At 40.6% G+C, this 13,525-nt stretch overlaps 3 protein-coding genes across 8 annotated transcripts in view; 2 read left to right on the top strand and 1 right to left on the bottom strand.

Annotated features, from left to right (window-relative positions):
• The window catches only part of creb3l1 (cAMP responsive element binding protein 3-like 1), a 28,990-nt gene extending 26,102 nt beyond the window's left edge, over positions 1-2,888 (top strand). Inside the window, exon 13 of the mRNA XM_069520525.1 lies at positions 35-2,888. Coding sequence (XP_069376626.1) covers positions 35-71 — 37 coding nt within the window. The 3' untranslated portion in view covers positions 72-2,888. The remainder of the gene's footprint in view (positions 1-34) is intronic.
• Positions 2,174-5,214, bottom strand: harbi1 (harbinger transposase derived 1). The gene is made up of 7 exons (XM_020103886.2): positions 5,098-5,214; positions 4,538-4,703; positions 4,238-4,440; positions 3,898-3,985; positions 3,595-3,802; positions 3,320-3,495; positions 2,174-3,237 (listed from the first exon to the last, which is right to left on the bottom strand). The coding sequence occupies exons 2-7, from the start codon at positions 4,700-4,702 to the stop codon at positions 3,037-3,039; spliced, it is 1,041 nt and encodes a 346-aa protein (XP_019959445.1). The 5' UTR covers position 4,703; positions 5,098-5,214; the 3' UTR covers positions 2,174-3,036.
• A 143-nt stretch (positions 5,215-5,357) lies between these two features.
• Positions 5,358-13,515, top strand: atg13 (ATG13 autophagy related 13 homolog (S. cerevisiae)). 6 transcript variants are annotated; one of them, XM_020103883.2, is made up of 18 exons: positions 5,368-5,521; positions 6,105-6,185; positions 6,409-6,489; positions 6,631-6,750; positions 6,852-6,898; positions 8,328-8,468; positions 8,565-8,605; positions 8,917-9,013; positions 9,103-9,210; positions 9,333-9,426; positions 9,592-9,690; positions 10,402-10,485; positions 10,757-10,863; positions 10,992-11,118; positions 11,210-11,287; positions 11,426-11,533; positions 11,741-11,869; positions 12,037-13,515. In XM_020103883.2, the coding sequence occupies exons 2-18, from the start codon at positions 6,117-6,119 to the stop codon at positions 12,112-12,114; spliced, it is 1,608 nt and encodes a 535-aa protein (XP_019959442.1). In that variant the 5' UTR covers positions 5,368-5,521; positions 6,105-6,116; the 3' UTR covers positions 12,115-13,515. The 6 variants fall into 6 exon arrangements, with proteins under 6 accessions (XP_019959444.1, XP_069376625.1, XP_019959443.1 ...); XM_020103881.2 differs by having other exon boundaries at positions 9,085-9,210; XM_020103882.2 differs by having other exon boundaries at positions 5,380-5,521; positions 6,007-6,185; positions 9,085-9,210.
• The last annotated feature ends 10 nt before the right edge of the window (positions 13,516-13,525 follow it).

Here is a 13,525-nt window from a genome sequence, read left to right as displayed (position 1 = left end):
TGTTTTCATTCATTTTATTTTCATCTGTCCGCAGAGAAACGAAACCAGACGGAGCCTCGAAGTTTTTCTGACAGACTGCACGACTCCTCCTCCCGTGACCTCTCACCTCTGACCCCTAAAAAGCCCAAAACCTCCACATCCCTGGACTCACCGAGGTTTCACATCAACGTTACTCTGTCCATAATCAACCGTCATCCTTTTCGTGAGTGACTCAGACACTGCACTCCTCTCATCCTGAAGTCATGCTTCACTTCAAATGTCTGCTACACCTGAAGATACTTGATTTTAAAGAGACCTTATCATCGGAACTTAAGATATTGTACTACTTTCAAATACCCTAAATAATCCATGTGTATTAATATTGAAGAGATACTTTAAAACCCTGTGTGTTAATTCAAGAGCCTCTGGACAGTGAACAGTGACTTACAGATACAATTTGTACCATAACAACTAACAAATAACTTAGACCTAAAACGTAAAAGTTATTAGTGACTAAAGAGACTCTCTTCTTGTGGCAGAGAGCTTTATGGGTAATGTAGTCTTAATGTTGAGAGAAACACAGAGAAATATATCTTGCACCTTTACATACACATATACATCAATGTAACAAACCTCCACCGTTGGATTGTGTGTTATGTTGTCCTTCCAACCGACTCTAGATTTCACTGGATAAGTGCTTTAATTTAGTATCAATTGTAAAGCATATATTAATCAAGGGCTGGGGATTATTGATTAATCTATTTCTTATTGTTTTGATTAATCAATTAATCGCTGAGTCCAGAAAATGTGAAAGTGTGAAGAGAACCTGTCACACTGTCCAGGTCAAGGTGACATCTTTAAAAAATAAACTTTAGATATTTTCGTACTATTGCAACATACATATCACAAAAGAAGGGAGCTAGAAAAAGCTTCAATTATCAAAATGGATCCTTTTTTGCTATCATCTAAAGAACTAATCACGTCAGCTCTTTTATTTTTTTTGTCCACTCCTTTTAAATGCAACTTGTGTCTCTCCCAACACTTTACCAAAGCAGACATGCCAGTGTGTTAAAAACGAAAACATCCTGTGCCATTTTTTAAAAGTGCCTCTTAAATGTGACTAACTCAGCCTTATACTGTATCTAATGCCCACACATGCAATTATAAACCTGGATACTTAACTTTACTTAACTTAAGCAACATTACACATTTTGTTTACATCTGGCCTTTGGGACTTTGGCTCTAGTTTAACATTTTAATTTACGTGCCTGTGGAACTATTTCTGGGCATAGTAGCAAAACCTTTATGCTCAACTTACCTTTAGGCCGGATCCAGCCTTGGTCTGAAGAGCATAAAAAGACAGTTTTGTAATGTGTTTTCAGGTTATTACAAATTAACATCTGATGTGATTAAAACTCGTTTTTCACTTCCACATCCTTCTCACAACATCAGTACTTTTTGGGCTGGAAACCGTGTTTTCGTTCCAACAGAGTATTGAAGGGGTCCTGACAGAGGCTGGGGAATCATGACATAAAAATATTTTTATGGAATTTTAAAAATTGTATATGTAATATATTTGCAGCATCAAAAAAGAGCATATTTATTTTATGCAACAAAAAAAAAGAAATATTGAACTTGTTTTATTTTCTCTTCATTTTTTTCTAAATAATGTTTACAAAAAAAACAAAAATACAACTTATAATATATTCTGAGCATCAAAAAAGGGCATATTTATTTTATGCAAAAAAAAATTAAATGTTTGTTGTGTTCTGGCATTTAGGATGATGTGAAGTTTTATAAGATGTGTCGTTTACATGGTGTTTCATGAATTGTAGAACTTTGACATGATCTGTTTGTGTCTGTTTAACTGTAATACAGTGTTTGTTTCACTGCTGTCGCATGTAAACCCCTGTTGTGATCTTAAAATGCATTTTGTTCTCACTGAACCTTTAAAAAAAATATTTTTTTATCCTTTGACTTAAGTTCTTAACCCAAACATCCCAAAAAATTGATCAATAACCAACTTCAGATATTGACAATCATGTTTAACATTAATATTGTTGTATTGTAACCTCTTAGCGACAGCAGTGCATGTTGTATTTATTCCTGTTTGTAGAAAGTGTGTATATATTGATGAAGCCAATCAGGGGACTAAAACATTCTAGGAAGCAAAAGACATCTGAGGGAACACCAGGACATTTTAAAAACACTTTTATTTCTTCACCACTATTCTAACAATGTCATGGTTTTCCATCAGATTAAAATATGTCCTTGTCCAAGTCCTGGAGGAAATAATTCCAAATTCTGATGATAAAAACCCCTTTTTTTTTTGTTTGTTTAATTTTGTGTCCCTCGTGTGCCGAGTGCAAACAGAAGCATCACGTGACTGCAGCCCGTCACTCCACCATTACCATTCTCAACCTTCACAGTTCCAATGCACCAGTGTACATAAAAAATTACAACCAAATGAGCAGATGTTGTAAATAAAGGGCCTTGTTTTTTTTTTTTTTTATTATATTGTGACATCGTCCAAGACTTAAACCTGTGGAAAGTGGGAAAAAAAAATCTGAGTTTTTGGGGATTAAAGTGAGGAGGGTTAAAAAAATGTAACCGGAAGGGTGAGTTTTTCCACTTGTGAAGAAACCTGGACAACACAGTAGCTCGACACAGTTTGAATCGAACACCAGGAGCTGCTTGATTATTCCAACCTCTCTGTTAATATCTGAAGAATGTCCAGAGAGAATAATCCAGCACTTTCCAGAGGGTTCAGTTGTTTGAAATGCGTTTGGATATAACGTTGTCCAGGTTTGTTGTATAGTGCCTTGCATGTTCCTCCATATATAAATATGTTATCTTAGTGTAGTCAGTAGAGTAGAAACCAGCAAAATATTAAAAAACTGCATCAGCAACACTGTGTCCGTGGACTTTCTTGCTTTTAATGTGAGCAAAAAAAATTAATTCCTCTGAACCTAGTCTTGACTCGGTCTTGATCCCCTTTGAACGCAACATGACCTTGACTTGCCGTGAGGCCCCTCTGGCTCAAGTCCAGACTGCATTTCAGCTGAAGTGTTTGAGAATGACCTTTTTTCTGAGGTCCTCTGCCTGGCTGTCTCGGTCCTCAGGCCTCTGTTCCAGGCTCTCAGGCTCCTCCGGAGGGTCTGTCCTTTCCAGAGTCCAGGCGTCTAATCCCGACTGCAGGGAGGCGTTGTGGAGGACGCAGCAGGCCAGCAGGATGGATGAACTTCTCGCTGGAGAGTACTAAACACAGAAGAGGAGGGATGAATATCCAACACTGCTCAGGATGCTGGTCTGTGCAGTTTTCTTTCTTTTTTTTTTTTACCTGTAGGTATCCTTTGGTGCCATCTAAACATCTGAATCTGGTCTGGATGGCTCTGAAGGTCCTGTCCACTATCTCAAGTGTTGCACTGTGTGCCAGATTATATTCAAACTCTGCAGGGAATTCTGGGTTGTTGACTGGGGTCATCAACCACTTCCTCAAAGGGTAACGACAATCACCTTGGAAACAGAAAATATTTTACCTCTTGCCTCTCTTCAAACAACAAACATTTCAAGTGGATCTTTTAGACACATTGAGTCTAAAAATCCCCGTCTCACCCAGCAGCCACCCATTCTCAATGTCCTGCAGCTGTTTGCGAAGAGCAGATCTTCCTAGAACTTCTGTTTCTTTGAGTCCACCCGGCCAGTTGGTCTCTGCGCTGAGCAACAGTCCTCGGGCGTCACAAACAAGCTGGCAGGCCACAGAGTGAAACCCTTTTTTGTTCACATACGTCGAGTCTTCGCTGTTTGGAGCTTTGATGGCGACCTGGAGATAAAGAGCAAAGAAGAGGGAGAAAGACGAATCAGTTGCCTGCTATAGAAACCGATAATTGTATGGTTACTATAGTTCAATATATGAACCTGAACACAGTCCAGCACTCCCAGCACATCTGGAAATCCTGCCAGTCTCTTGAAATCCTGGGAGGACAGCTCTCTGCTGGAGGGATCCCTGTTTGGAAAATATTATTACAAGGGTTATTATGCCTTTTCGTCCTCTATGTATGAATGCTTTTTCATTTTCACCCTTAAAAGCTGTTTCTCTTGGCACAGGAATATTATGTAGCCGATATAATATTCATCTAGAAGAGCTTATTATACATTTTTCCATTCAAATTTAAGTAGCATGGATTGTGAACCCTTCAGATGCTGCATTTTCCTTGTGAAACTGTGTAAAGTTACTGAAGTGGCATGCTGTTCACACCTGTTGAACATGATGAACTCCGGAGCTTTCTCCACCAAGGCTTTGGTCACGTTGGACACACATCTCGACATTGAAGCCTGGCTGATCCCTATGGTATCTCCCATGGATGTCTGGAATGAGCCAGATGTGTAAAAGCCCAAAGCTGCCAACACCTGGACATCGGGACTGATGGCTCTGGACCGCTGTGTACGCCTCGACAGATCCTAAAACACAGGCGTGACAAAGCAACATAGTGGTAGAAGCATTCAATGTAATATCAGGCATGTGTGCATTCTAAATTGAGCATGAAGACACACTCACTTCTCTTAGTAATTCCACCAGGTAAAGAATAAAGTCTCTGGGGAAGCCAAAATGTTCAAGGAGGAAGGTGTCGGAGACAGAATCCAGCTCAAAGCGGTCCAGCGTCTTTTGACCTCGACCATGTAGCAGTAGATCACAATCCAAGATGGCTATAGGGATCGCCATGCTGAGGAAAATAAACAAATACGTGAAGTCATAAGATTACTGTCATATTCTCTTCAGTGTATTTACTCCCTGATTATACCATCATCTCCACGGACAATGGTTGAGCTGCAAATGTTAAATATGTTACTTAACAAGACTTTACAATGTTGTGTTGCATATTGCTCACTGACTTTATTATAGTTTTACTAATTCGCCTTGTAGCCAATATAGCCTTTGTTAGCTACTACTCAGGGAGCGGCTAACACAAGCTAGCAAGCTACTTTATGTGAGAACTGTCTTAATTTTAGATTTTCGGTCCAAGTGGAAACTAATCTACGGCCGTTTAGCCTACTGCTTATAATCTAAAACAGAAAGTGTTGTGAATGTTTGATATATTAAAGAAAAAGGTCGCTTACTTTACTCAGGTCGTTCAGCATTTGTCAACCAAAACAAATCCCAGGAACACTTAACCTTCGGTGTAGAGTCGCAGATTCGACACAAGAAAAGTGCCACCGTGGGTTTAATGTATAAATTCACGTTTCGTAATAAAATAAATAAAATAAAATAGCTCATGCGTATTGGTTTTACTATTTATGTGTATTTATTGTTTGTGTCTTAGCCTTTATGTGGCAAGTATGATTTTTACAATGATCTACGAAAGTGCCGGTGTGGAAGCACTGCGACCCAAACACGTTGACATGGAGGAGATAAACAGACGTCGTTGATGTTGTGTACATCTGAGGCGGATGTTCAAATTGTCGTCGAGCGCAGTTTTCCTCGTCACGTTTGTTAACCGGCTTTTTATTTTATTGAAGCTTCATCTTTAAGAGAACAGCTAATGTAAGTTTTTGCTTTTTGTTTCCCGTTAAAGTGCGTTGTAGCCAGCCAGCCAGCTAGCCAGCTAGCTAGCTAGCGTTAGCTCGCCACACTGTGTCACCGACACACTCCCCCTGCCTCGCCTCTGTGAAACGAAAAACACACGCAACCATCGATTCGATTGCTGTTTTATTGCTTTTAAATATATAAGACCGTGTTGCGTGCAATGCAAAGTGGCTGTCAGCTTCCTGTAGTTTAACACGACCTCCAAATCTTACTGGACAATCTCATGTCAACGTGGAGGCCTCGCTACGTGGCTGGTGACAGAAGCTGCTGCTACATGGATGCTAAAAACAACAGTGACAAACAGCTTCTGTTGTGTTATCGATAGACACATTTTATTTGCGTCATTGTTTGTCTTTAATGCTGTTGAGCTGTTTTGTTTAAGCAACATACAAACGGAAGTCAAACTGTGAATATTCACAAATTTCTTTGTTGACCTTTTTCAGCAATATTTGATTGAATCAATCAAATTGGATGAAAGTGTATCGCAGTGTGTTTTCTGCTCATCTCTAATCCAGTGACTGACTGTCATGTTGGATTGCAGGATCGTGTCAACATGGACAGTGACCTAAGTCCCCAGGATAAAAAAGACTTGGACAAGTTCATCAAGTTCTTTGCCTTGAAGGTAATACACCAACATAATGTTCTTTGTTATGAGTATGAATCTAGACATGTCGGTGCTGACTACTGTCATGTGTCCCTGCAGCCTTATGTTGCCTGTTACACTTCATGAACCACCAGCAACAGTGTCCCTGCTACTCTGGATGCTCCTGTAAACAGCTTTTTGTTTCTGTAATTGCCGCTCACAATTTGATTCCTCATTTTGGGTTGTGTGTGTGTGTTTGTAGACTGTTCAGGTGATAGTCCAAGCCCGACTCGGTGAGAAAATCTGCACCCGCTCCTCCTCATCCCCTACAGGCTCAGACTGGGTAAACTCATTTTTCTTTCCTCTATTATTCATTTGTAGTCATTGGTTAGATTGTTGTTATTGTATTATACCTGTAGCTTGTTGTAGTACACTGTTTTGTGCTTGTCTAAGTGTAAAGTTTAGTCATTTTATTGTCCTCCAGTTTAATTTGGCCATCAAAGACATACCAGAGGTGACTCATGAAGCCAAGAAAGCGCTGGCGGGTCAACTTCCAGGCATCGGACGCTCCATGTGTGTTGAGATCTCCCTGAAGACATCAGAAGTAAAAACCAAAACTGATCAGCTACTGCCTCCAAAAATTGAAATGAAGATGTAATTTTTTTTCACGTCACCTCATCTGTTCTCTGTTTCTTTCCCACTCAGGGCGACTCAATGGAGTTAGAGACTTGGTGCCTGGAGATGAATGAAAAGTGAGTTTATATTATTCTATCAGACAAATTGTTAAGGATTGTTAAGATAGGAGGTCTGTCAATGATGACAGAGATTAGTCTTTAGCAGATGCTGAATATTAATGTGAGCCTACATTTTCAGTTTTTTTGCCTGTAAAGCACAAGTTCCCACTTTGAATTATGTCTTGTGATCCACCAGGAGCAGACTTTATCAATTAGAATTTTAGTTCCAATAAGTAAGACAGAAAAAAGCATCTAAAATAATATGCTAAATAATAAACAGTTGATATATTTATATTATTATTATGATAGTTATTTGAAAGGCCGCCAGACTGCTGTATAGAAATTAGGGGTGGGGGAAATTTCCGATTCTTAGATGCATCGCGATTCGGACGTGGACAATTCTGAATCGATTCACAAACGTCAAAATTTCGATTATTTAAATAAAGTAATACAGGCGGTTCTAAAATGCGGAAACATAATGGCTGACCGCAGCTACTCATCCCGCCGTGAGATACGAACAGATCCTTTTAATTTAAAAGCAGACGTGTGGAAACACTTCGGCTTCTACAACGTCGACGGCAGAAGCGAACTGGACAAGAGCCACGTTATAAGTAAGCTGTGTCGCGCTCAAATAAAATACTTTGGCAACACAACAAACATGTTTTTTTGCGTCCGTATTCCGTTGTGGAAAATCAGGGATTTCGAGCACTGCCGCATACATTGAAGCCCAGATACACCATCCCATCCCGATTTCACTGACACTTCCATCCCAACACTTTACAACCAAACCAAAACAGAAGTCATGGCCTCGCTGTTGAAGGTAGATAGGATCACAGTTACATGTGATGCATGGACGTCTGTCGCCACCGAATCATTTGTTACTCTAACTGCGCATTTTATCACCGATGATTGAAAGATAAGGTCACATTTGCTCCAAACAAGAGCAATGAATGAAAGACACACGGGTGCTAATATGGCTGAGCTGTTAAGCAGTGCCGTAAATTCCTACAAAATTCTGCCATTTATTGTGGTATAGCAAAATGTTTTTTACTTGTATTGCACAAACTTTTGTTTACATTTTTTCTTAAATGTGTATCAGGACACATTTTAATTTCTGTGATTCAAGATACCTGTTCTGTACAACAAAGTTGTGACTTTCCGGTTTGCACGCATTTTCATTAGTTTAATAAAATATAATGGAAATGAGTTCAACTCTTGTTTCTTATTACAAATGCACTGTTTTTAAAAATTGCAAGAGATTAATGTTTATTCAGTGAGACAAAAGGAAATGTTCTGAAAAAGTGGATCCATATACATAAATTAAAGATGCATCAATAATCGTTTTATAATCGAATCGTAGCCCCTGAATTGTAATCTAATCTTGAGGTGCCCAAAGATTCCCACCCCTAATAGTAATGAGTCTTTCTGTTTTCTGTTTCTGCTGCAGGTGCGATAAAGACATCAAGGTGTCATATACTGTATACAACCGACTGTCTGTGCTTCTGAAGTCTCTGCTGGCCATCACAAGAGTAACACCGGCCTATAAACTGTCCAGAAAGCAGGGACATGACTATGTCATATTATACAGGTATGTGGACTCTCCCAGTCACTGTTGAGCCGGTAATATTCAGTCCAGTCGTCTAAACTTCCCTGTTTGTTGTGTTTCTGTCTCTCGTCTGTCCAGGATTTATTTTGGAGAAGTCCAGCTGAATGGATTAGGGGAAGGTAACTGTAAAACACATATTTTCAAATAATTATCTGTCTTTGCCTCCTTATTACCTGTAACAGTTGGACAAGAACCAAACTAATTAAACATTACACTCTTAACAGTTTAGAACCTTCGTCACATCTAAACACAATGTAAAACAACAGATGACCTGGTTTCTGAGGAGTTCAAGTGGCTTCCTTTTGTAGGTCATAAGTTATTCTAACAAATGAATAGGCATATTTACAATAAATGAAATAGAAGTTGTGCTGAAAACTGCATTAAACCAGCTGAAATATTTCTCAACTGAGATGTCCTATTTGTTTTTAAGGTTTTCAGACAGTGCGTGTCGGTGTCGTTGCTACCCCAGTTGGCACAGTCACACTTTCATGTGCCTATCGCACCAACCTGGCATTCATGTCTAACAGGTAACCAGCACTCTCTATCTGATTTTCTTAGAAAGGAAATTATTATTTTTATTAAAGTTACACAACTGTAGAATTGTCGTCCTCGGCAGGCAGTTTGAGCGATCCGCTCCGATCATGGGCATCATTGTGGATCACTTTGTGGATCCTCCCTGCAGCAGCCAGCGTCCTGCAAATATGGGTCAGCCCTGCAACTACAGGTAACCCTTGAAAGCTCTCTCAGGAGAGACACGTCTCAACTTCACTTGTGAGTCCTTCATTTTTAAATGTATCAACAGAAAGATGAAACTTAATTAGTTTGTGTTTTGTATTTTGTGTGTAGAGCTCCAGATGATGAGGATGGAGGACCATATGCAGGAGTTCAGGATTCACAGGAGGTCTGCACCACCTCCTTCTCCACCTCCCCTCCCTCTCAGGTATGACACTCATTTCTTTTATCCTTTTTTCTTTAATCTTGTGACTTTTTCTCTCCATTTCCATACCTGGTTTTTATTTCACTTTCTCTTTTCTCTCTTTGTCTTTTTTGTCCTGATGTCCTTTTATTGAATGTTTTTTCCGTGTGTGTGTCTGCATTATCTCAGTGTGTGTGCACACTGAGTCCCTCTCCCTCTAAACTGCCCAAGCCCCTCCCTCTGGACAGTCTGCAGCTTCCATTGGCTCCTGGACTTGTCACTCACACTGTGAGTCTGCGCTGGCAACTGTGTGTGTGTGACGCGCTGAAACTGCACTGATCAACTCTGCTGCTCCGTCAGATTTCTCATGTTTTGTTTTGGGAGGGGTGTGGGTCCTTTTGTCGGAGGTACATCAGAAACTTTGTTTAACCATCATCCTTTTGTTCTTGTTTAAAGCTCCATCACTTACTAAAAGCTTTATGTTGTCCCTACAGTTTGCTGGTGTTCACTAGATTTTTTTCATCTTAATCTTCATTATTATCTCCATCACATATTTTACAGTAGAAAGATCGCACCTCTGTTCTTATAACAGCATAGCTGCTTTCAGACATGCGCTGAACTCCGGACATTCCCCAGAGTTTTTCCTGCCAGCCCCCTAATAAAATGTCAGAGAAATGTCAGACTTAGCCCCAAACTCACAGCAAACTTTGGGCGTGTAGATGACGTTTCAAACACAATGAACATGAGACTAAAACAAAAAAACTAATGCAAATATCTCAGGATGAGAGGTGACATAGATGTAGAAGACGCAGACGTCAGCTTGGAAAGACTTGGAAAGAGATTCGAGAGCTTTTGGTGACGAGGGTAACTACATTGTTCATATCTGAGGGGCAAAGTTCGGAGAATGTCAGGTCTTAAGTTGTCCGGAGTTCATGTCTGAAAACAGCCTTTATGTCTCCAGTGTTTTTCCTAATTCCCTACGTTTCTGTTTCCCCCCAGCTTTATGCTTCCAGATTATCCTACCATCCTCCAACTCTAGCGGGAGCTGCTGATCTTTGTCACCCCGCTGCCAATCCAAACCAGGTGATGCTGCAGTAACTCACCAATCACTTCACTCTTAGACACAGTAGAGTTTGACCAATCCATCAGCACAGCCATTGTTATTGGCCATTTTATCATAAGTGTTGATATCAGAGATCAGACTCTAGTCTACAAAAGATACACAGCCACTGTAGACAGAGAGAAAAAAGCTGGCTATCAATAAGATTAAACTTTAATTCAAAACTCCACCCTTAAATACTGTTATACTTCAAGTACCATTGTTCTCTGTTGATTTAATGTTCTTCCTCTTCAGGTATTGCATGCTGTGAGGGAGGGCGGGGTTGTGCTGGTTCCTGCCTATCCTCATGGAACAGACACCCACCTGACAGTCAAGCACGCCCCCAACACGCCTGGCAGCAGGTACATTTCTGATGTCACTTAAACTCAGCATCATCCAAGTTATTCCCTTTTGTTTTAATGGTAATAAAGCACTGTGATAGTTACACGTGATGAAACCGTCTGTAACTGTGTCTCATCCCCATTTCCAGCGGCGATGATGACGGCCTGTTGCACAGCGATGAAGGGAGGAGGAGTGTTTCTCCCTCCGACCCGGTGGAGTCTCTCAACGCGTTCACGAGGAAAGTCGGAGCCTTTGTCAGTAAACCCGCCACACAGGTAAATCACATATAGTCAGTTGTGTTTATCCACTCGTGTGGGGTCAGGAAGGGAACACTACATTTTAAGCTGTGTGCGTGTCTTTGTGTAGTTAACAGCAGCCAGTCTGGACCTGCCATTTGCTGCTTTCGCTCCTCGAGGCCTGGACTCGGAGGAGAATGATCCCATGGTAACTGTTGACCTCTGATTGATGTGTTGTCTGATCTTGAAATGGACAATGAATAATATTCTTAGAAAAATACAAAAAAATTGACAGAGAAAGTTGAATCATACAGTCACTTAGTCATATTTTTCCGTTTGTGTTCAGGTGCAGCCGCCAGACTCTCCTCCCTGTCCGTCCCCCCTGCAGGCCAGCCTTCACTCTCAGGGCTCAGAGGGATCAGGGCAGCAGGACGATTTCGTTATGGTCGACTTTGTACGTACTCGTTGTTTAAGTGTCTTCTGCCCACTCACTACTGTCCAGACCTTCCCTTAGAGATGAAACATTAGAAAAAATCATTTCCACTCTCTGATAATGAGAATAATTGTCAGATGATCCATGATAATTTCCAATAATTTCTGGAAAACGAGGTAACACTACTCAGATGTTTCAGAAAGAATGATTCTATCCGCCTGTTTGCAGAGACCTGCCTTTTCTAAAGACGACTTGTTGCCGATGGATTTGGGCACCTTCTACAGAGAGTTTCAAAATCCTCCACAACTGGCCAGTCTCTCACTACACATCAGCTCGCAGTCGATGGCCGATGACCTGGTAACACATTTTTTTTTTTACTGTCAATTATGTTTTTATGTAGAGATGTTCTGATACTGCAGAGTGGCGGGTATTGGAACAGCTCTAATTTTAAATCTTTTGTTTCTCATTGTGTCCTTTAACAAAACCGTGACCAAACAACTGTGATTTGCATTTTCTTTCTGCAGGACTCGCTGCCCGAGAAACTGGCCGTCTATGAGAAAAACATCGACGAGTTTGACGCTTTTGTGGACATGCTCCAGTAGAAGAAGAAGAAGAAGAAGAGGAGGAGGAGGAGGAGGAGGAAGGAAGAGGCCGGTGGGAGAGGACTGCATTCGAGAACGGATGAAATAGATAAGGACACAAAATTAAGGGAGAAGCACACTGGAGGCTCTGTAGTTGTTTGTCCTAAATCACCATGTTTTAATGTGAAGCACCTCATTTCCTCTCAACTTCCTGTTCAGCACGCTCACCACCTTTTCACTGTAAATACTGTATTATTTCCTCTGACACTGGCACCCTCTCCTCTCACTCTGGTTGTGTTAATTCAAACTGAAAATCTTCTGTGTGGTACAAAACTTGGGTTTTTGTCACTTTAGACAGCCATGACATTCAAGGACAGACGGCTGTAGTTCACTGTAGTCTCTACCACCCTCGAGGTTTCCTTTAATCCGTGGCCTTTCTGATCATATCCGACCTGAAAGATGAAATCAAATCATTACTAGTCTTTTAAAGAGATTTTTTTTCTGAAATAATACCGTCTTAGTAGAGACAAATTGCACTTTGGCCTCACAGTGGATGCTTATGTGTTGAGAAAATGAGTTTCAACGTAAACTTCAAGGCCTGACCGGAGCCTGGTGTTCCCAGCTGGACTGGGGATTCAAACTCTCAATGTCAGCCCCAGTAGAATTGAAAAGTATTCCAGACAGCCCTGGTATGTGTCGAGAAATCAAATCAATTTGTTGTGGAGCCCCGCTCAGATGCCAGTTAATTAAGTGCACTAGTCTAATGCAACAGTCCTGCAATAAATCTTTCGAAAAGATTAAGGTAGTCAGTTTGTGTTGAAAAGGATTCTGTAGGTTGAGCCCTTCCCATGAGATAGATGATACCATTTAACTGGTTTCTTGCAGGTTTCAAGAAGTCGCCTTAAAGATGAGGTAAAGTAGCAGAGTGGAGATTAACCCGCAAAACTTGTACAGACATTAATTCTGACCTGGCAGTTTACAGTCATCAGTTCCCTGTTGGTTTTTTCGTAGTTTTATTGCAGCGTGTTAATATATATAAGAACTACAATACCTGGAGACAGAGTGTGATGGAAGTAGTGTTAAATGGACATCATAACTAAGACCAACCTGAGTGCATATAACGTAAAAAGTAAGACATTAAGACCCAGTTGGAATCCTTAATTACAATCTAAATGGAGGGAGGATTTATTGCAGGACTGTTGCCTTTGTTTTAGTTGTCTTCTAAAGTGTCAGCTCTGAATTTACAGAAGTCTGTGCAACATGCTTGTGTATATTTTGGGGATTTTGTAAAGGGAGAGGGGGGGTTAACACACTTCCAGCTGTCTACAGAAATACCAGGTCACCATCCATGACTGAGTTTGGTTGAGAGCTTTAATTTAAACATTGTGTCCTAATAAAGCATGGTTGCTCTGTTGAAACAAATGAGGAAACT

This window comes from Paralichthys olivaceus, chromosome 24 (assembly GCF_024713975.1).
Source record: "Paralichthys olivaceus isolate ysfri-2021 chromosome 24, ASM2471397v2, whole genome shotgun sequence".
NCBI classification, from domain to species: domain Eukaryota; kingdom Metazoa; phylum Chordata; class Actinopteri; order Pleuronectiformes; family Paralichthyidae; genus Paralichthys; species Paralichthys olivaceus.
The sequence above is the reverse complement of the archived record's forward strand: the minus strand, read 5'-3'. Positions and strand labels throughout refer to the sequence as shown.

What these genes read in the sequence shown, in the direction of transcription:
- atg13 (XM_020103881.2), top strand. Translation starts at nt 6,117, where the DNA reads ATGGACAGTGACCTAAGTCCCCAGGATAAAAAAGACTTGGACAAGTTC. An exon ending in CCCCTACAGGCTCAGACTGG is followed by an intron (nt 6,490 to 6,630) that starts GTAAACTCATTT and finishes ATTGTCCTCCAG; the next exon opens with TTTAATTTGGCCATCAAAGA. An exon ending in CGGAGGAGAATGATCCCATG is followed by an intron (nt 11,288 to 11,425) that starts GTAACTGTTGAC and finishes GTTTGTGTTCAG; the next exon opens with GTGCAGCCGCCAGACTCTCC.
- harbi1 (XM_020103886.2), bottom strand. Translation starts at nt 4,702, where the DNA reads ATGGCGATCCCTATAGCCATCTTGGATTGTGATCTACTGCTACATGGT. An exon ending in GAGTGCTGGACTGTGTTCAG is followed by an intron (nt 3,803 to 3,897) that starts GTTCATATATTG and finishes CTTTATCTCCAG; the next exon opens with GTCGCCATCAAAGCTCCAAA. An exon ending in GCACCAAAGGATACCTACAG is followed by an intron (nt 3,238 to 3,319) that starts GTAAAAAAAAAA and finishes TTCTGTGTTTAG; the next exon opens with TACTCTCCAGCGAGAAGTTC.